The sequence below is a fragment of the Orbicella franksi genome, chromosome 9, assembly GCF_964199315.1.
Source record: "Orbicella franksi chromosome 9, jaOrbFran1.1, whole genome shotgun sequence".
NCBI classification, from domain to species: Eukaryota; Metazoa; Cnidaria; class Anthozoa; order Scleractinia; family Merulinidae; genus Orbicella; species Orbicella franksi.
In genome coordinates this window covers 10,321,708-10,344,322 of record NC_138153.1, presented here as the reverse complement: position 1 = coordinate 10,344,322, position 22,615 = coordinate 10,321,708, and the positions used below count along the sequence as shown (strand labels likewise).

At 42.0% G+C, this 22,615-nt stretch overlaps 1 protein-coding gene across 1 annotated transcript in view; it reads left to right on the top strand.

Moving 5' to 3' along the window:
* The window catches only part of LOC145498338 (cytoplasmic dynein 2 heavy chain 1-like), a 60,552-nt gene that overhangs the window by 20,526 nt on the left and 17,411 nt on the right, over positions 1–22,615 (top strand). Inside the window, exons 23-48 of the mRNA XM_081478253.1 lie at positions 89–386; positions 1,565–1,803; positions 2,442–2,624; positions 4,258–4,481; positions 5,339–5,448; positions 5,688–5,896; positions 6,235–6,411; positions 6,990–7,285; positions 8,380–8,665; positions 9,363–9,461; positions 9,691–9,854; positions 10,230–10,476; positions 11,121–11,272; positions 11,724–11,868; positions 12,918–13,129; positions 13,554–13,798; positions 14,150–14,382; positions 14,895–15,258; positions 15,492–15,718; positions 16,431–16,568; positions 16,985–17,259; positions 17,533–17,656; positions 18,717–18,838; positions 19,155–19,241; positions 19,814–19,940; positions 20,619–20,870. Of these exons, the coding sequence (XP_081334379.1) occupies positions 89–386; positions 1,565–1,803; positions 2,442–2,624; positions 4,258–4,481; positions 5,339–5,448; positions 5,688–5,896; positions 6,235–6,411; positions 6,990–7,285; positions 8,380–8,665; positions 9,363–9,461; positions 9,691–9,854; positions 10,230–10,476; positions 11,121–11,272; positions 11,724–11,868; positions 12,918–13,129; positions 13,554–13,798; positions 14,150–14,382; positions 14,895–15,258; positions 15,492–15,718; positions 16,431–16,568; positions 16,985–17,259; positions 17,533–17,656; positions 18,717–18,838; positions 19,155–19,241; positions 19,814–19,940; positions 20,619–20,870 (5,235 nt within the window). The remainder of the gene's footprint in view (positions 1–88; positions 387–1,564; positions 1,804–2,441; positions 2,625–4,257; positions 4,482–5,338; positions 5,449–5,687; positions 5,897–6,234; positions 6,412–6,989; positions 7,286–8,379; positions 8,666–9,362; positions 9,462–9,690; positions 9,855–10,229; positions 10,477–11,120; positions 11,273–11,723; positions 11,869–12,917; positions 13,130–13,553; positions 13,799–14,149; positions 14,383–14,894; positions 15,259–15,491; positions 15,719–16,430; positions 16,569–16,984; positions 17,260–17,532; positions 17,657–18,716; positions 18,839–19,154; positions 19,242–19,813; positions 19,941–20,618; positions 20,871–22,615) is intronic.

Below are 22,615 nucleotides of genomic sequence, written 5' to 3'. Positions count from 1 at the left end.
TCGTCTAAGGCGTAATGTGCTAAATTGCTAATGCGGGATTTTTAGGCATTTTATAACGAATTATCATTATTTACTGTTCTCTGTATAGATCCTTTGCCTTGCCGAACAAATCCAATTTACAGACCGCTGCGAGGCTGCCATCAAAAGCAACACTCTCCAAGAATTCCAGATCGAGATGGAATCCCAGCTTGAATCGTACACGAACACAGAGATCAGTGGAGGAGGTTCATCTGACTCTGAATCGCATGTCCTAGAGCTCAAGCTGAAAGCACTGATCCTGGACACAATTCATTCCATTGATGTGGTACAGCAGTTGATCAAACACGGCATCAAGTCTCTTGATGAGTGGATGTGGCAGAAACAACTCCGATATTACATGCAGAAACGTAATTCGTGTGATTTATTCTGTTACTTCTCGTACACTATACTGCGTAGACTTACACGCTAGACAAAACTACAACGGCATACTGCAGTGGCTATGTTATATAAACAATGGCCTCCATTTGGCGCGGAAATAGGCTCGGATAATTGTCCTTGGACATTATCTGTTCCGAGAAGCGAAGTTTTCCGAGAGCCTAGCTCAAGGAAAAACTGTGAGCTTTGAGGAACAGATTATGTCCAAGGACAAATATCCGAGCATATTTTCGCGCAAAATGGAGGCTATTGTGTTTATTAGCCTTCAAATGTTTTTCGCAACACGCGCGGTTTTGAAAATTGGGGAATTTGTAAACAATAGCCTCCATTTGGCGCGAAAATAAGCTCGGAGATTTGTCCGTGGACATTATCTGTTCCGAGAAGCGAACAGTTTTCCTAGAACGTAGGTCAAGTAAAACTGTGAGCTTTGAGGAACAGATTATGTCCAAGGACAAATATCCGAGCCTATTTTCGCGCCAAATGGAGGCTATTGCGTTTACCCTTCAAATCTTTTTCGCAACACGCACAATTTTGAAAAGTGGGGAATATTCTCTGATATTCCCCAGTTTTAGCTGGCGAATATTCGGTCACGTGACGTGTTTAGACCAATATCGCACGAGCGAAAATATTTGATGGGTTGTAGCACTCGCATATTCCCCAATTCGAGCTGGGGAATATTCAGTCACGTGACGCGTTTAGACCAATCGCGCGCGAGCGAAAATATTTGATGGATTTTTTTTTCAAAACAATTATTCCACTTCCTTACACCATGCAAATTTCAATATTCTAATTGCTGTTTGTAAACTCAAGTGAATAAACACACAAGAAAATAGCAACAAACGGTTACAAAATACGCTCACATGGTACACTAAGATAAGCATAGAGTAAAATAGATGGGCGATGCATTTCCTTTGTTCTAGTGGTCTTTAAAGTGAGTCAGAGTTTGAGGTTTGTTCTGTTCTTACCGTGCCATGTAGATTCTTTGCCATGGTGCATTTGTTAATGATGTCTGTTTTGTGTTTGGAGACATCTGGTATTGTTTAAGTGTACATTTCTATATATTTCGTTCATTTCCGTTTAGATTTCGTATGGCGAGTTACACTGTCATGTATTTCAAAGGAGAACTACAAACACTTGTTTTCTTTTACAGAAATTTGTTTGATCCGAATGTGTGATGCGGAATTCCACTACACGTACGAATACCAAGGCAATGCTGCTAAACTGGTGCACACTCCTCTCACGGACAAATGCTACCTAACTTTGACCCAGGGCATGCACATGGGTCTTGGAGGAAACCCGTACGGGCCTGCTGGCACAGGAAAGACAGAATCAGTCAAAGCACTCGGCGGCTTGTTTGGCAGACAAGTTCTTGTGTTCAACTGTGATGAGGTGAGGATGAAAACATATGTCACAAGTGATGTTAAAGTCGATTTGGAGTACAAAAGTGTCAAGAGTCACATTCGTGACTTTGCTCTCTCATTTCTTACAACAATCACCTCGTTTTCGAGTTTAATTTATGAACAAACATCTCGAACATCTTAGAGACATTTTGGAGACAAAGCTTTTTAAAAAGCTTCTGATTAGACACTGAAACCAGAGGTATAAATTAATGTAATAGCCGTCATTTGAATTGAAGAGTTGATATGTAACATGTTAATCCCTCCATGATAACTGTCTTAGTCTGTCCGTTTGTTTGCCTTTTTTGAACAGAAGGATTATGATGTCTTGATTAATGAGTAACATTTGAAAACAACTAACGGAAAAAGTAGGCACAAACTGAAAGCTTTGCTTGATCGCTAGTTGCTCTATTCAGAGATGAGGTTCACAGTTACCATCACTATACACTTAACTGGGCAACTATTTGGCTAAACAATGCTCAGATCTTTTTCTTGCAAAAATACTACTCCAGAAAGTCTGTAGATGGCAACTCTTCTAGTCGATGATCTTTCTTGTTGTTTTTGTTGTTGTTGCTGCTGTTGTTGATGTTGTTGTTTTTGTTGTTGTTAATCATGAGCTGGTATTTTCAGGGTATTGATGTCAAGTCCATGGGTCGCATCTTCATTGGTCTGGTGAAGTGTGGGGCGTGGGGTTGTTTTGATGAGTTCAATCGTTTGGAGGAAGCTGTACTGTCTGCCGTGTCCATGCAGATACAGACCATACAGGCCGCACTCAAGAGCAAGCTGCCTTCAACTGAGCTGCTTGGAAGACAGGTACACATTCATTTTATACAGATTGGATTTGCGTGAAACTAACAGGTTTAACACGGCAGAAAAAACGTACATTGGCTCTGTTTGGAGCTAATATCTGCTACAACCCTGGACAAAACGGTTGGGACAGTTTTATCAATGTTTTATCTGCCCGCGATATTACGTTGTAATCACTCTCTCACTCATCCTCTTCGCTCCTGTGAGTGGAGCATAAGGCTACACTACGATGTAATCATACCACAGCAAAGTCACCCCCTACCCTACCGCATCCAATGTTGTTTTGGTCTGAAAATCAGCAGATGCAATAGACCAATTTCGATATATTAAAATTCAGGCTAAAACAATAGACTTCTGTACGAGGCTCTGGGGAATAACTACAGAGTTTGTGGGGTTTATTCCCCAGAGCCTCGTGCTGAGGTCTATTGTGTTAGGCTGAATTTTAATATATCGAAATTGGTCTATTCTTTGTTATTCAAAAAAAAAAAAAAAATGAAAATGAAAAAGGATAAGGGGTTAACTCCCATTCATTTTAAGACGTTTTGGAACTTAGTCTTGCTGTGAGGGGAGAATTTGCCGATATTCATAACCATAAAAAAGCCAACAGTTAGCAGTTGAGTGAAAGTCCAATAACCATGGTAACCACCTGTCTATCATGTATTATCGTGAAACGCCTTGTAGTGAGAACTACCTGAAGTTGTAAGTAGTCAGTATCAACGAGCAGAGTAACTGACTGCTTATGATGGAATAGTCTAGAACAACAATGAGCTCATTGACAGCCAATAGGGTTTTAGGATTACTAAACGAAATATTAGATCATTTGTTTAGAGCCTAGCATATATACAGGTGTTTTATAAATTGTTCTTCGGTTACGCCCCCGGTGGTGGGACGCCGGATACCACTATCCCGTATTGATTACGTTCTGTGTACGTTACTGGATTAAACTCTACTGTTGGACCCAAGTAACTGCGTATTCTCTGTTTCCCGTTGGATTGTTTTGCTGTAATAGATCTTGAGTCCTCTAGGAGTCTGACAAACTCCGTCGCTGCAAGCGTGTTTCCCTCTGGATGGTTGTAACAAGGATAACAACTTAAGCGGCCCAAAAAGCTGTTATCACATGGCAACAGGAAAATAAAGATTTTTCAGTTTTCAATTTGTCTCAACTAGTTTTGCCTAGGGTTGTAGCTAACCTATAAGGCCATTTCTATTGGCTTTCCATCTTCTACCTACAAAGTGAACTGACATGTCCAGAAGTGTAACTTGCACAAGTGATAGATCAATCCCACAAACCCTGGCTACTTGACAGACTTTTTTGGATATTGGACTAAGACTATCAGTTATAGAGTAATGAATTTTTTATTATTTTGCAGTTGAGGGGAAAAGTCCCTTTTAGTAACTGGGGATTAAGCTGGCAGTTTTACTGAACTTTTGCACTTGGTACTCAAAGTACATTTAGATATAGCTTACTTCTACAGTAAAGTTTGTTGTCGAAGCGTAGTATCGCGCTTAAACATGTATTAGACAGCGGCTAAAACTATTTTGAGCAGTTAAAATCCCTAACCATGCATTTCCAAGCCGATAATGCAAATAAATTGTGCCATATTAAGTCTGATTGTAACTTGTGGTTTCGTTATCTTAGGTTGATTTAGATCCTAACTCGGGGATCTTCATTACTCTGAACCCTGCGGGTAAAGGTTATGGGGGACGTCAAAAGCTCCCAGATAACCTGAAGCAACTGTTCCGTCCAGTGGCCATGTCCCGTCCTGACAACGAACTGATTGCTGAGGTCATCATGTTCTCTGAAGGGTTAAAAGAAGCCAAGAGCTTGGGCAGAAAGCTGGTAGCCATCTTTAACTTATCAAAGTAAGACTATTACACGGTAGCTTTCAGTATTCTCTATATTCAGTATGATCATTTGATAACCAGGATAATAAAGTTAAAATGGAACAAATCACAGCGCCAATCGCTTCGTTTATCAACCAATTAACAAATTGACGTCAGTTTTTCATGCGTCTGTCCTGTTATTGATCATGGATTTTGTCGTTATGACGAAATTCGTTGTTAATAACAGGACAGTCGCATGAAAAACTGACGTCAATTTGTGTTTTTACGATAACAAATTGTCAAATTGTCTGATCTCGTTCCGGTCTTACTGTAGAAGAAGCGCGCGAGAATTTGTGCAGTTATCATAAAATTAAGAGTGGATGCTTAAGTACGGTAAGTTAACGTAAAGCATTGATTTATACTCGATAAAGATATAACAGCAGCGCTGATCTGCTCGTGTCTAAAAATTAAAACTAGCTAAAAGACTATTTAAAAGGTGTTTACAAAGAAGAGAACTATTGATTACAGAAATAATGCGATAAAGTACAAATTTATGAAACAATAAAAAAGATTTAAAAGCTAGTGAGTCGGTCTTTAAAAACTGTAAAATTCACGTGGCATGTTCCTAATTGTTCTTCTAAAAGTGTCAAGTGAGTCAACATTCTGACTTCATTGTCAAAGTTGTTCCAAAGTTTGGCCCCAACACAGGTGATGGACTTCTTTAGTGTCTTGGTCTTGGGACGTGGAATATTAAAACAGAGTTTTTGCATGAGAATGTAACTCTTCTCGTGTGATTGGCGTCATGGAACGAATTCGATCTGATTTGATACAGTGTGTTTCATGTTTTGACAGTGGCGTGTTAGCTAATGAAAGTCTCATGACTTTCGTCTTTTCAGGGAACTTTTGTCTCAGCAGCAGCATTATGATTGGGGTCTGCGTGCACTCAAGACAGTATTGAGAGGCTGTGGAAACTTGTTACAAGCTCACAAACAAACCAACGGACAAGGTAAATGAAACTCTAATGCGAAAGATCAAGTTTTTGATTCCCTTCTAAATATCAAAATGGTGAAACCGACTGAATAGTCTGATAGAGGTTCAGTTTGAATCTCAAAGGTTTGCAAAAATGAACCAAATCTCCTTACATACCAATAGTAAAACATGTTCAAAAACTTATTTCGTAGATAAACGTTGTCTTCTTCAGTAGCGGCATTGATTCTTCTTTTAATTCAATTTGTTTTGTTTCAGTAAACGCTAAAGTGGAAGCTCGACTAGTCGTTCAAGCTCTGCGTGTGAACACGCTGTCCAAACTGACCTTTGCAGACTCTAAGAGGTTCGATGCGCTCGTCCGCGACATATTCCCAGGTGTGGACTTCAAAGGTGTTGAGTATGCTGAATTGGCGGACGCTTTGAGAAGTTCTGCTCAGGAATCTAACCTTATGGTCATGGAGACCCAGGTAAGTATTACTCATAGAGCCACTTCATACAATTAGTTGATGAAAATTTGTTTATGATTAATGGGCACAAAGTAAATTCTTTATCAATAGTCTGACACAAGTTTTCCTAGTTTACTCTCTAATTTGATTTTGTAAGAAATCTATGGCACACCGAGACACTCCCAGATTGCTTAAAAGAACAGCCTGTGATGAATGGTTTATGGGTCAGTGTTTCAATAAAATGGTTCGATGTTTGTCAGTTAACTTAGGTGAAGACCCCAAGACAGTCTGTCATGTACAAAGCTCCTTTGTACCATTATCGAGGGTGTGGCTTCTAAATTTTGTCTTATTTTAATCAGGTAAAGAAGGCCCTTGAGCTCTATGAACAGCTTCGTCAGCGGATGGGCGTTGTGGTGATTGGTCCCTCCGGCTCAGGTAAAAGCACCATCTGGAAGCTGCTGCGGCTGGCCCTTGGTAAAGTGGGCCAGACAGTGAAACACTACACAATGAATCCAAAGGCTATGCCACGAACTCAGGTTAGTGTTTTATTACGGTGTTAGTTTTCTTCAAATGGCGTGAATCTTCTTTAAGCTCTAAACAAACGTTCGCAGCAATTCGTGCTTTGGACTAATGTGCACCATGTTTCCACCTCAGAAATGTTGCGCACGATTTTGCAGAAGTGGAATCGTCTTCTACATCTAAAACATTGCGCACTAATTCGTATGTGAATCCAGTATCTGCAACATAACGCGTAACAGTTATAAACCTTTGGTCTGCTGGATGTAGTTCACATTTCTCATGAACGTAAGCCTTTCAGCAAAGGACGAGATTAATGTTGTTAAGTGATTAAATCATCAGTAGCGTCTATTTTTGTTTGAATTGTTCTCTTAACAGCCAGACAAAAATGTAGCCGTTCAACTTCCTTTCTTTGTGGCGGTCGAATTTGTCATTCTAAACACTAGAGTTTGGTATGCACATGAGCAATGATGAGTGCAATATATATTTTGGTGCGTACTTAGGACACCCTCCTGTACCACTCCCAGGCCTATTTAGTCCCATCGTTATTTTGCTTATTCCACCGCTTCACTTACATTAGTACTGATTTATTCAATAGCTACTGGGGCAAATTGACATGGACACTCGTGAGTGGTCGGACGGAGTTTTAACGAACGCAGCTCGCCAAGTTGTTCGTGAACCAATCGATGTCCAATCGTGGATCGTGTGCGATGGCGACATTGATCCCGAGTGGATCGAATCTCTCAACTCTGTCCTTGATGACAACAGACTGCTGACCATGCCCTCCGGTGAAAGGATACAGTTTGGTCCTAATGTTAACTTCCTGTTTGAGTCACATGACCTGAGCTGTGCCTCGCCTGCCACTATTTCACGCATGGGTATGATATTTCTGAGGTAAGGCAAAAGTAATTTGTTTGCTATATATATGACTAACGGGGAGGCGCGGTGGCCTGGACTCCGGATCGAGCGGTTCGGGTTCGAGCCCTGGCGGGGACATTGTGTTTGCGTTCTTGAGCAAGACTCTTAACTCTCACAGTGCCTCTCTCCACCCAGGTGTATAAATGGGTACGGTGATTTTAATGCTGGGGGTAACCTTGCGATGGACTAACATCCAATCTAGGGGGTGGGGGAGTAGAAATACTCGTAGTCGCTTCATGCAACAGAATTGAAACCGGAGATAAGCACCGGCCTGATGGGCCACTTGGCTCGTGTGCAGACTTAACCTATATATGACTGAGGGATATGACTTTAAATTATTACGACCTGCCGTTAAAACTTAAAAGAGCGATTAATCTTCATAAGTGAAAACCATTGTTTACCCGATTGAGAGAATGACAAATATGGCTTGGTGAATTACTCGGCACAAAACGGGGAGCTTTTCAGTAACATGTCGATATATTTTTCTCAAACAATACATAAACATAGTGGAAGCTCCATGTACGAGGTTCATTCTCTCGTGGTAATAAATTATGAACACACTCGCTCGAAGACATAACGTAACGATTGCATTGAGAAACGTAAATGAGCCTCAGTAGATTTTGTTTTGTACATGTCCTCACGGCAGCCATATTGGGGTCCCAAAACAATGAAACGCCGGCCACGTTGGTGTCCCAAACCAATCTTGTGGGAGTTGAACTCTTTTCTCATGCCGAACTTCCTTCTTATTTCTTCCGATAAATTTGCTTGGCTTGCTGGCAACGCTCTATAACTGTAACTATAGCGAGAACATCATATTACAAATCCGACAAATCATCCACTGAGGGCCATAACTCAGCTGACACATCTTGAGCAACCCCGTATTCTTTTGCTGGTTTTCTCTTATTATAGGGAGAAACTACCTCCCTTTTCCATTTTCTTTGGTTGCTAGATTTCTACGCACGAACTTTGCATGGAATGATCTTCAAAGCTCAAAAACAAACTTTAATGACATGACATCTCAAACAGCAACTATTTGATTTTGAAATAAAGGACAAAATTTTTCCTTTCAGTGACGAAGACACGGACGTGAAAGCTCTTGTCAAATCCTGGCTTCAGAGCCAACCCGAGGAGGATCGACGCATGTTGGAGACGTTTTTAGAGGATCACTTCTACAAGGCGCTGGACTGGGTACTAAAACAGAACGAGTTTGTCGTGGAGACGAGTCTAGTGGGCGTGGTCATGAATGGTCTGTCACACATGCACAGGGTCAAGGTCAAAGCCGAGTTCGCCTGCTGTTTGATCCGAGGACTGGGAGGTAACTTGTCTCCCACAGCCAAGACTGCGTTTGCAAAGGAGGTAACTTTGTGCTTCGGTTAAAGTCCGTTGATGGGGTGGGGCATTCCTTGGCACAACTCCTAAGGCATAATTCACGTAAATATATTAGAGAATCCCCTCCCGTTTCCGGGCATAAACACCTGACTTTTTTTCAAGAGATTAGAAAAGATTAAAGATTGGGAAAGAGGCAAATTGTCGCAAGCACTGAAGCACGGATTGATATAGATGAGTTGGATTTCTTTTGTCCGTGACTGATGTGTGTTGTTTGTTCAGTGAAAACCAGCTTATCCAACGCACAAAACACTCGTCCCTTTTACTGAGATTAAGCACCAAATGACTGCCTTCAATCCTCAACAACAAGCTCCCGTCAAATGTGCACGTCCTTTTTCTGTGTTCCAATTTAGGATGCATTTTCCCGAGCCTGTTCCAGGCTCTCGGTCAGTGGGAACGATCGAAAAAGCGGCGGGCGACGAGCGGGGTCCTTTTCTCTCCCGGCCGGATCCCGCTCGTTGCTGGTCACGCTCGTCGCCCGCTCGCGTTTTCGATCGTCCCCACTGGCCGAGAGCCTGGAACAGGCTACATTTTCCCCAGTGAAAGATTCATAGCTTCCTTGATCCATTACGCGTAGTGTTTCGAAACACTGCTTTAAAAATGAGATTTTGCCTGAAACTTTACACTGACTGATAAAAGCTACCATGTTGTCATGTTATTCTCTAAGGTGTTTCACTGGACTCACGAGATGCCACCAGATCAGAAGAGGCCATTGGATACCTACTATGACAGCGACAGAGGACGGCTGGCTTCATACCAACTGGAGGTGAGTCAGTCAATTAAGGAGCTGTTATCCTCAGCCATAAACAAGGAAGGGGTTGAAGAAATACCGCATTCTCCATAATTATTGTCTTTTATGCACGTAACGATTTTTGTTAATGACCGAGAATAGTAATATAGACCTTCTTGAATGTCGTGTATAAGACAACAAGTTGTTGCTGTTGTTGTTGTTTTTAAGGATTTTACATCTTTTGACCATTGTTTTGTTACGCCAGGTTCCAGACTCGCTCGGCGTACATGACCTGAACTTGTCCACAGGCCTCTTGCCCGTGATTCAGACCGCTGACATCAAGAGAGGCCTGGACATGTTTTCTCCTTGGCTTCATCCAGACCATAAAAAGCCTTTCCTGTTGGTCGGTCCAGAGGGGTGCGGCAAAGAGTAAGTCTTGCACATATTTTAGTTGTTAGTTAAAGAACTGTTTGAAGCCGTATCATTGGTCAAGATTGATCATGCGATGCCTTTCTATTCAATTGTTATGACGCGATATACCTCAGTGAAAAATGTTTCAAAACGTGACATTTACAGGTATTTTCATAGTCATGAGGTTGCTATGTTGCACAGCCATGCCTACTAATAACTATATTAGGAATAGCTACTCAACCTTGTCTCTTATAATTATGATGGATCAGTGTGAAGAAACAAGAAACGTCTCCAGCAACTTAGCCGCTAACGAAATACGTTGAACAGATCATATTCGTACAAAGCGTGAAGGAGCTCAATTTTTTTTTTTATCTCGGTACATGTCTAATTCAGGCTCCTGTTGAGGCACTGTTTTGAGCAGCTTCGCTCGACCCAGGTAGCTGTGGTACACTGTAGTGCCCAGACCTCTCCCATGCACGTTCTTCAGAAGCTCCAGCAGTCCTGTATGGTAATCAGTTCTAATACTGGCAGAGTGTACAGACCAAAGGACTGCGAGAGACTGGTACTGTATCTAAAGGACCTTAACCTGCCAAAACCGGACAAGTGGGGAACTAGTCAGCTCATAGCCTTTCTGCAACAGGTAGAGAACTGGTTTCGTTGACTTTCGTTTTCTTTATAGTAGCTACAATAAAGCTGGAGCTAAGCAACTAGAAATGAGAGCGAACCCCTTGAACTTTTTCTGCCTCAGGACGAGTTTGTTATCTTAAAGTCTGAATCCCATTATATGAAAATGGGCTTGTTTACGAGTGTCCTTCGTTCCTGCGTTATATTAACCAAATCAAACGTGGTGTTCAATGTTCTCTGAAGAAATAATGCATGCTCGAGTTCTAGAAAAACTGCTAGGGGGCGCACGATTGTGACATCAAAAGTGCATTAAGTTTAGAAAACAGGAACACCGTCTTCTGTTTGAACGGCTATACGGCAACTATATTCTTAAATTGTATCTAACGTAAAAATCTCTTACCCTTAAAAGAGTATTTCAAAGGGAGTAAATGGACTCTCAACAGTTCCTCTGTTGGCGGGTTTATCCGCCATCTTGAATATGAAACTAAGCCGCTTGTTGCGAGGAGAGTAGGTCAAAGATGAAGATGACCGCCGACAATCCAAATTGTTGAAACAGATGTATTCTTCACGATTAAGAAACAAATGACTAATATTTTTACCAATTCCCACAGTTCTTAGTACTAGTACTGAACTACTCAACCCTAATGGTTTGTTCCACAGGTGCTGACGTACAAGGGATTCTACGACTCGAACCTGGAGTGGGTTGGTCTTGAAGGTGTACAGATAGTGGCTTCCATGACCGCTGGGACCGGCATGGGAAGACATCAGCTAACTACACGATTCACATCTATTGTTGGCGTTTGCTCCATTGGGTAAGCATTATTGATACTGTTAAGTAGCTCTGTTTAACATGAAACACACGCTCATGTTTGTATGGCCTGATGAAAACAGAAGTAATAGTTTCGGGGAATTCTAAGTACTTTTTAAAGCGTCGATTGTTTTACTTTGACTGGAGCGATGCCAAAACCCGAAAAGAACATACAGTCATTTGAAAAGGGAAAACAGGCGGTCAAGTATACCATTCTGTGAAAACTCAAGGGTTTCTTTCTGCGCGGGGATTTGCTACAACTAGGGGTCAAGCTAAAGGGGTAATTTTGAGGGGAGAGAATGAAATGTTACTTTTCTGCCTCAAGTTTTTACACAAAGGAAGACCCTGCTCGTAACCTATCAAACTCCAATCCTTCTTTGGTCGATTTGAAAACAAAAGCTATTCATAAGGTGCTTTTGTCTTGTTGCTCTTGTAATCAGTGTTGTTTATTTTAGCTATGCTGATCGGGACCAACTACAGGCAATCTACAGTGCCTATCTACAGCCCGTGCTCAGCTCCTCTCTAAAGTCCCATCCAGTGTGGGGTGCGGTGAAAAATGTCCACACACTCGCCGGCTCAATGGTCTCTGTGTACGAGCAGGTTAGTGTCCAGTCTACTTGGTACACGTAAAGGAAAGTAGACATGTTATCGTTGCAGTCTTACTGTTGACTATGATTTAATTTCCGAAGTTTACCATTATTACGAGCTTGGTGTGTAGAATAACGTAATTACGCCAATCAAAGAGTAAAATTGACTTGATATCGTCAAATTCTTGCAAATTGTATATTACAAGATGTATGCAGACTGTAAAGGAGAATTTACCTTACATTGACGTTATCGTTTTTGTATTATTTTTTATTGGGGCGGAGAATGCTGAAAACGTATATAAAACGCTATAATCTTAATTTCGTGCCAGTTATCTTTCAAACCATAACCCTAAAGTAGCATCTTGAGTTTCTCGTGGAGTGAATAATGTGCTATTAAACGAGGGCCAAAGTTATAACAGCTTAAAAGAGACTCATCACTGAAGCGTAAAATCCTAATAAACCTGTGTCGTGTAAAAAAGGCTGAGTCACTATTTTTAATGGGATCGAATGGTCAGTTTCTTATTAAAGCATTTAATAAAAAATATAAGGAGTAACGTAATTCGACGTTTCGATGTATCTAACATCATTATCAAGAGTAAACATCGTTGAATGTCAAAGTTGTTAAAAGAGTCGAGTTATGAATATCGAGTCCGATTGCACGTTCAATGATGATTTGAGATCTTGTATGAGCAACAATTCGTAAATAAGGCAGTTTAGTCTAATTGTTCAACTATTACGGACAATTTTCGGTCCTCAAAAAGTGCAGGAATAAACTGGAATGCCTTATTTACGAAATGTTGTTTATACAAGGTCTCAAACCATCATTGAACGTTCAATCGGCCTCGATTCGCGCGAAGCTCTTCCATTAGTTATCACGCACACAGGAATGCCACCTAATGATATTCATAACTCAACTTTTTTAACAACTTTGACGTTCATTGATTTTTATTCTTGGTAATGATATTAGATACATCGAAAGGTCGAATTACGTTACTCCTTATATTTCTTACTATTTTTATTGTCATGATATCTTAAAGAGTAATGACTCATTAAATTTTATAGGTTCGCTCTAAGTTTACTGTTGACGATTACTCCCATTACCTGTTCACCCCGCGTGACTTGACGAACTGGATCCAAGGCCTCTTGCGGTATAATCTGGACTCAGGGTCTGGGGATAGTTCAACTCAGCACCTGCTGGAAATTTGGGCGTACGAGGCGCGTCGTTTGTTCAGGGATAGACTTGTTGGAAAACAGGGTCTGGACAAGTTTGACAGGTATACTTCCAGGAAAGTCTCTTATTTTTATTTTTAGTTATTTGTTTTTTTCTATAGGCTCCAATAAGTTCTTTCTTGTTTTATGGAACCCTTTTCAAGGCGCCAAATTTCCTGTTATTACCATTATAATGATTCTCTAGAAAAGCACTGGTTTGAATATGTAAAGAGAAAACAGTTAATTTTGGTGTTTATTGTCAATAGTATAAGGAAACTATTAAATAATTTGTATTACGTGTGAAGAATCATCATTAATTTCTTTTTGTTTTTGTTTTTGCTTTTCTTATTGAAACCAAATTTTACAAACCCTGCTGATGATGAAGTAAAATACGTTCACTCCTGTGTGCAACTTGGACACTGTATTTCACGTCTAGAAATGAGGAATTTTGTTCTTTAAAACTCTCTAATGTGTTTGAAATTTGTTCAGTATCCTAGCCTCCCAACTGCGTGCTGATTGGTCAGTCACTCTCGATCGCCTTGACAACAAGTATTACGTCACGTGGGGCAGCAGTCTTACTGCATCCGTGACCCCCGCGAGTGATGCTGGGAAGGATGGAGAAGGAGCGGCAGTCGTAGTGTCTGGAGGGTCACTGCCGCCTCAGGGGAAGATGCTGGGCAAGCTGGATCAGAAGGACTTCAGACAAGTCATCAGTAAAGGAATGAAAACTTATGGTATGTTCTGGGAGTTTTCCCAGAAACGCCATGTTGAAAAATTATCCCGATTTTTTTTTTTTTTTTTTTTTTTGAACTAAGAGAAAAAGTAGAAGTACGGCATTAAAGTTCTGGCCAATAGCTCCCATTTGAATGGTCACACACTTTCATTTCATCCACAGATTCTAAACTTATTTACAACCACCCTGGCCGGTTTAATAAAAGTTCCACACAAAAATACCGCTCTATAGCTTTCATTTGAATGGTCACACACTGTGCTTTCATTCACAGACCCGCCTGGCCTTGTGCAACAAACAATGTCACAAAGTATTACCCAATAAGTTTTTATTTTGGTAATCCTGTCTTTTGCAGCTCGTGAAAACCGCGAACTGGACATCCTTATCTTCAAAGAAGTCCTGGACAACATCGCACGTGTTGATCGCACGCTGACCAAACCCGGCGGCTCACTTCTTATGGCTGGTCGTAGTGGTGTTGGACGACGGACAGCGGTTGCTCTGGTTGCGCACATGCACAACATACAGTTGTTTACGCCCAAGGTGTCTCGAGGCTATGGACTAAAGCAGTTTAGGACTGATCTTAAGTCGGTAAGCGAGAAAGATGTGATGCATCAATCACTTTTGTCTTTGCGTGCAAAGCGGCACATTCAGCTAAACGACAGCTCGAAATAAACACTCTTGACTCTCAAAAATTTTGTGCGATGCGTAATGTGTTATAAGACCGGAGGTTTCACGCAAGGTGTTCCGCCGTTTTGCGCATAGAAATACTGCGCGTAGAAGAAATTTTTCGATGTATCAGACTTTTGAAACGATTCTGGACTGTACTTTTGCCCAGATTTAACCGTTCTTCAGCTGAGAAAAATTTATTTATCGTATAAATAAATGTTACTGTATAGAGCACATCTCTACGTATTGTTGTAAGATAATGAAAATGTCTAAGCTACGTTATAAATGTGCAACTTTGTAATGTGCATGTGGACGTATTTGCAGGTAATGTATACTTAACTGTTAACATTATTACCGTTATTTGGCCCGCAAGGTCCTACAAGGCACGCATTTCTAAACTTGTAAACTTTTCTCCGCCTCTGGTTTACCCGCAGGTCATGCAGTTGTCTGGTATTGATGGAGAACAAATCGTTCTTTTACTTGAAGACCATCAAGTGGACCCGTCATTCCTGGAGCTGATCAACAGCCTGCTGAGCGCTGGAGAGGTGCCCGGTCTATACACCCCTGAGGAACTGGAACCCCTGTTGGGTCCCCTCAGGGACCTCGCCTCGCAAGATGGCTTCCGTGGCACGCTTGTCTCCTATTTTGCGTCCCGCGTGCTAAGGAACTTGCACATTGTGCTGATCATGGACTCGTCGTCCAAGAATTTCACTGCAAACTGTGAGTCAAATCCGGCGTTTTACAAGAACTGCTCGTTCCAGTGGATGCAGGGATGGAGTAAAGAGAGCATGGCGCAGAGTGAGTACCCCCGGAGGGGGGAGGGGGAGACTCCCATGTGAAAAGGTCGGGAATTCTCGTCGGAAAGTTTGAATTGAACGACGAGCATCCCCGACCTTTTCACATGGGAGCTACCTCCCCTCTCCTCCCCTCTCCGGGCGAATATACCATTTAATCTTCACTAACCGCCATCTAACTTTAGGTAACCTTCGACTCACGTTGTAATCTTCGCTAACAAAATATATTTGCCTTAGTACCAGGAATGCTTCTTGCTGATGAAGGTCTGCACAGCGGAGAAGGAACTAAAGGCAAAGATAGTAAATCTAGTGTTGAAGAACTGGTCAAGAACTTCCTTCAAATTCACGAGTCGTGCAGTGATAAGGATGCTGCACCAAGACGCTACATGACTTTCCTGAAGACTTACAAACGAGTGTATAACGAGAAGAAGGATGGAGTGGTTAAAAGACAACAGCATTTACAAGTAAGTCAATTCAGCCTTAATTCTTTATCATTTTCGCCCTCCTCGGTGCTTTTGAGCGACATTCCTTATCAAAATGTTACCGTTCATGAAAACTGGAGTAGAAAAAAAGTACGAAACATGAACTACATTGTACACCAACAGTGTTTTTGACACAAAAGTTGCTTCACTACTGCGCAGTTAACGTCACACGAATAGCCAGCACTTACAATCTTAGTTACTTGTTGTAAACCTAGCTGTAAATTTAAACAGTTTTAGGTTAGACAAGCCACAATCTACAAACTTTGTCCTTTATCTGTAAAATGTCTTTGTCATGGCAGGCCATCATGTCAGTGATTTGATATCTAAGGATAACAGTGCCCGGTCGTTCAAAGGTTGGTAATGTGATCCACTGGATAAATCACACTTCCGGGTGGTTTTTTAAACACTTGTCTTTGCTGTGGATGTCTTTATCCACCCTTTGAACACAAAGAACCGGGACTACAGTTCCCTCATTGGCCGCTGCTAAATTTGACGTTGTACTGATCTTTACTAACCTATCTTGCTCGAGCCGTACTGGGGAATATTTTCCGTTGGTCATTTTTTAAAGGACCTCGCTGCGCTCGCTCCGTACTGCCACGACCTCGAGCCAATATTCTCCACTAAGACCCTCGCGCTCGGTTTGAGAGAGGTTAGTATCAAGCGCTTTAACTTGTTGCTTACGCGTTCTTGATAGGCTGGTGTATCAAAGCTGACTGACGCCAAGGCGCTGGTGGACGATTTGAAACAGAAGGCAGGAGAACAGAGTCGACAGTTGGCTGAGAAACAAGAAGAGGCTGATGCAGCTCTCAGAGAAATCACCGCCAGCATGCAGGTAAATTGTGGCTTAGTTTAACTAGATTGACACTCCTTTGCACTCGAAGATTTCAGTTGTAATGTAAGTGGAGAACTACATGATTACCACTAGATGACTAACAAAGTTGAAGAGTGTGATCAAAGTATGCTTCATTTTTAGATCGAGCGAGTTAGATGGTTTCTTTGATGACTGAGGCATGAAGCACGGGCAATGAATAAGTTTTCTAAAGCCCGTTAATCCGACGACCAGCACACCATCATACCAATGTGGTCGTGTTAATTGGCTGCCTGCATTAAAGGATTTTTTTCTTCAGGGCATATGAAAGTGGCGCTTTTAATGAAGTGGTTGTCAGGGCATCAGAGCGAGTTTCTGCTCTATTTTCTCCTGTTTGTTCATAAACCTTATCCGTGTGCTGTTTTCCCTTCTTCACCAAGCGTGCCAGCGAGTCCAAAAGCGAAATGGAAACTCTGAAACAAAAACAAGGAGAGGAGTCGCTAAAGCTGGAGAAGAGAAAGAAGGCAATTGAGATTGAATTGTCTGAAATCGAGCCGCTTGTCCAGGAGGCAAAGGACGCTGTTGGTGACATTAAACCCGAGTCCCTCTCGGAAATCCGCGCTCTGCGCATGCCCCCGGATGTCATCCGGGACATCTTAGAGGCCGTGCTGAGGCTGATGGGAGTTTTCGATACATCCTGGGTTAGCATGAAAAGGTGAGGTCAGGTTTAACTGGGGAAGACGTCTCTTACAAGAACTGTTATGACATGAGGTCGGATAATCATGTGTCTGTTAGAAATATGACTGTGTCATCGTGTGCCTGTGCTAGCCGGACGGATAAGGAAAAAAAGATAAAGTAAAATAATAGTGAATTCATCTCTTGGCCGATATTGTTTATTTTCTGTAATTTCTTTCTCTCTTTTTCTTGCGTCTGTTTAATTTAAATGAGTAAAAAAAAACGTGATCTTTGCTCTGGAATCTTTTGGCAGTTTCCTGGCTAAGCGAGGTGTCAAGGATGAAATCTGTTCATTTGATGCGCGCAAAATCACTCCCGACATAAGAGCGAGCGTGGATGAATTGCTGCAAAAAAACGCCAACTCCTTTGATCCCAAGGTATGTCCCTAGAACTTGAAAGGTTTGTTCTTTTACTTATTGACATAAGCTGGCTTTACATGTAACGTTTGATCTGAGAATTCGTGGTACATCATTGTTCATCGAGAAAATTCCTATTCAGGATTGCTACTTTCTTTACAATGTAGTAAATATGTTACAACCATATCTGACCCTTAGTCATAGACGTTTGAAAGGAAAGCCGAATCCTGTACTTTTAGTGGGCAGCGTTTTGCAATGTGAGCGGCACATCGTGAAATATTCCACGAGTGACGAGTGATTTTTCAGTATACGACTACCTATACCTTTACCTCTCTATGCCATAAGGCACATAAGACTTTCACAGGATCCTTAATCGAGTGTGTATGCCTCTGAAAAGGACCCGAGAGGGATATCCTCCTCTTGCCCCGACCCTTATCGCGCCCATTGCGCCTTTTTTGACGTTCGCGTTTGCAGGGCAAGTTACGCTCGTTGGACACTAATTAAGTAAAGTAAGTAAGTAACTTTATTTCAGCTCGAGTTGATGAGGCTGATTAGGCCCCTAGTAATACAGTCATGCTAATATGCCGAGAAAAAATATACAAATATCAAAAAACAAAACATACATGATCAATTAATTAATGACTAACATCCTAACTATATCAATAAATAATCAATAAACAGTCCTAAACCTTAAAATTATTACAGTGAATCATAGAAAACTGTACATCACAAATTTAGCTCTCTTACGGAGAAAAACCTACCACATGCATTCTAGAAGTCAGTCTGGTCTGACAACTTTTTTTCTGCGTGGTTTTTCTTTAAAAAGTGGTCTGTCAGTAGTGTTCAAATCCAAGTAGAAGTTTCTAACGAAGGCGGAAAAAGATATTGGTCAAATTTCACGATTTCACATCGCCGATGCCCTTTTACAAGACATTAGGGAAATGAATTTTAAAACAAATAAACGCGCGCTGACTTCCAAGGTTCTCTTTGATGGACAGATGCCTGTATAGCCAAACAGGTAACCAGTTAGGTAACAATCAATCGCTAGTTTGGTTAATAGTCTGTAATTCTTGATCATTAGCTGGCCAAACGAGCAAGTGTGGCGGCCGCGCCATTGGCAGCCTGGGTTGTGGCTAACGTCAAGTTCTCTGTCGTCCTGGAAAAGATTGAACCGCTGGAAAACGAGCAGGCACAACTGGAGAAGTAAGTTCGATCCTAGCTAAAGGAGGAATGTCCATTCTAAATTTCAATGTAATCTTTCAATTTTGTAACTATTAAATAAGTTCACTAACAGTTTTTGAATGTTTGAGCAGGATCAGAAAACAATGAAAGCAATGCAATGTCTCAGTGTTTCAATTCCAAGAGGTTGTAGTAAAGCGAGCCTTGAATTTTAATGAATAGCTTCAAAATTACGTACTTTTACAGCTCACCCAGTTTGGTGAGTCAAAGTCTCCTCAAACAAAGGCACCTATAGGACGATTTTATTCATGGTTTTTATTTTGTTTTTTCTTTTCTTTAGAAACCTCGCGAAATCTCAACAAAGACTCGTGAAGCTGGGAAATGCCTTGGACAAGGTGGATAGAGAAGTGGCTGAAATGAGAAAGAGGTACGAAATTGCTTCTGTTATGTCCACAAACAATCCTAACTTCAGTATCAAGTGATGTAGTTTTTCTAGTAGCTCGACATACATGTACCAGCGTTTACCCTCGGCCGGTTTGGCGACTAGGCGTACTAATACTACCTTTGAATCATGATACTAGACCAAAACAGGTTATCTCTAGCATTAATGGGAAGCTTCCACTGTAGCAATAGAGAGAAGCACTGTGTACCTATGTCTTAATGTGAAGGATCAGACCAGGACTTCGACCATGAACCATCCCTCCATCAGATCTCTCATGTCCGTCAATCTCTGACTACTGGACCATTTCGTTCTAGTTTTCTGAGAATAAGTACAATTCGTTTCAACTTTGTGATTTTTGGCTCAACCAATATTTTCCCATTGCCCTGCTGTACTTGACCATCTTTTCTTATCTATGCCCTTGCTTTCCTTAATGCATGCATTGCTCCCATTCTGCGCTGCAGTTCAGAAGTTCTATCTCCGACATCATAGCAGAAACTAAAGGCGTCTGCAATGCAGAAGTACTACAGCGCTAAAGTCTTGTTATTGTTGTTGATTAGATTTGAGCTGAGGACTCAGGAAGCCACACAGCTGAAGATGGAACTCGACAAAGCACAAGAAACGATTCAAGCGGCAGAGACACTTGTGTCTAAACTTGATGGAGAATTCAAGCGCTGGTCAGGGCAGGTACGATATGAATGCTGAAGACAGATTCAAGCACATTTCTGAACTTAGCCTTAGACGTGCAGTTATATGTCATACTGTGTTTGCACGATTCTTCTTTAAACAAGTGGAGCCTGACAGTAATAATTTACTCAGGGAGAAAACCTCGGGGAGTGGTTAGAACACTTTAAGATCGAAACGACTTGGTGAAAGACCAGAAACACGGCACAGTAGACACAGATCTGGAAGGTAATCGTGAAACTCTGAAAGCAACAATAAACAAAGGGTTGGGAAAAATAGAAGAAACTAAAAAGGTAACGGTAAACATAGTTGAAGTCAGAGGTGTCAAGCATTCTAGGAGGTTGGAACGGAGTCTTAAACGTTTGGCCATAATTTTCAATTAAACTGTACTAATCGTGAGTTAGCTTTAAAAATATTGAAAGTCCAAAATAAATTTATTGAAAAATCTTCCCAAGTCTTATATGAAAGTAAGTATTTAAAATTCTGAAAGCAACTTATACAGTGTATCAACCAATTGCATTGCAAGCGAATTGTTACCTTCCTGCAGTCATGACACCTTCGGCGAAAAGCAAAAGATCTTAGAGATTTGTTAAGTTATACTATAATATTTCTGTCCGGCAATGGTCGCCACGAAACCAAGTAATACCACGTTGACCTTGTTTACCACCCTTTGCTTTCCAGGTTCACGAGCTGACCGCTGAACTGGAACAGCTTCCAAGGCGGGCTCAGCTGGCAGCTGGTTTCATCACTTACCTGAGTAGTGCCCCTGAGGACGTGAGAAAGGCCACCATGGCGAGATGGTGCGAGGCGGCTGGACTCCAAGGATTTGACTTCAGAAGGTTCATGAGCACAGAGAGTGAACAGCTGGGATGGAAGGCGGAGGGTCTACCCTCTGATGACCTCTCCATGGAGAACGCGCTTGTGATATTGAAGGTTAGTTCATCTACTGCTTCATGCTCATAGTATGAAACTTTTGTTACGAGGAAAACACAAGTTTGATAGTAATACAGCATTAATAAAGTGTATTATCGTTTGTCTCACGATGTAGTCACTTGAGATGTAGATCGCGACGTTTCGACTGCTTACTGCTAGTCTTCTTCAGGCGATAAGGTCGACTGATTGCACGGTATCATTTATATCACAAAGGTCGGCTGTGATTGGTGCATTTCGATCCTCCTATTGTTCCATTATTCCGGCGAGTAGCTGTTCCCTCAGTGGTCCGCTGTTGTACTGTTCTCCTGTTGTTGTGTTTCTTGATCGTGGGTATCCATGCTTCAGGAATTTCAATTCCACTATCCCTGTTGATGTTGTTAGGGTGAAGTCTTATGTGAATAGCTTCCTTGACCCTACGTGTGTACCAGTGAGGATCTCGATCAATAAACTTGACCTCATTCCAGATAGGATAGGGGCCGGTCTCGTGGTTGTGTTCAGAAACGGCGGAGGTCTGGGTTCGGGCGAGTCGTATATCCCTGTCGTGTTCTTTGATCCTGTCCTGCATAGATCTCCCTGTTTCCCCGATGTAGACTTTGCCGCACTCACAGGGAATCCTGTAGACAACACCATCTTGTTTAGCCGGGTTGACGGTGTCCTTTGGTCGCACTAAGTGTGACCGAAGTGTCGTGTCGGACTTAAAGACGCTGCGAATGCCTTGTTGTTCTAGGCAGCAGCGGAGAGACTCCGAAACTCCTTGGACATAAGGTAAAACGGCGGTGGATTTAAATTCCGCGACAGGCTCTCTTCTTGGGGTTGTTCGTGCCTTTGTGATCTTCTGTACAAAAGAGGAGGGATATCCGTTAGAAACAAGTACAGATGACAGATGTTTCTTCTCTCCAGCGATTACTGATGGTTTGGTGACGAGACGTTTAGCCCGGTCGTACAGACACTTCACAATACCGCGCTTTACTGAACGAGGGTGGTGTGAATCATACGCTAGGTACTGATCAGTATGTGTTGGTTTCCTGTAGACACTGGTGGTAAGGCGGCCATCAGGTTCTCTGTAAACTGACGTGTCGAGAAAGGCGATCTTGTTGTTGTTCTCGATCTCCATGGTGAAACGGATTGATGGTTGTTGACTGTTCAGGTGTTGCAGGAAGACGTCAACTCTATCCCGATCCAGGATGGTGAAAGTATAATCTACGTAGCGTTTCCAGATCTTAGGCTTGCAAGGTGCGGACTCTATTGCTTGTTCTTCAAATATCTCCATGTAGAGATTAGCAATAACCGCGGATACAGGGCTCCCCATGGCTGTGCCGTCTCGTTGTTCGTAAATCGATCCGTTGTACTGGAAGTACGTAGATCTTAATACGAAATTCAAGAGGTCCGCGATTTGAACTGGTGTAAGTGTCGTGCGGTCAGCCAGGCCTGCGTCGTTCTCCATTTTTTGTAGTGCGGCTTGTACGGCGCCCTCGATCGGTACGTTGTTCCAAGAGATGTGCAAGTTCGGCCTCCAGCTCCCACCAGAGGCGCACGCAGAGTCGCTGAACTAGCATCCATGAGATTCCTGAGGGAAAGAATCAGACTGACGCAGAGAGCCAAGGCAGATACGAAGAAAGAAGCCGAATCAACAGCACAGAGCATAACATCTGCTCTTTCTGCGGATGACGCTGCAGAGGTACTCGACAAGGTTAAATCCACTACCCAGCGAGTCTTTAATACCACCAAAGACCGTCAACAGCGCA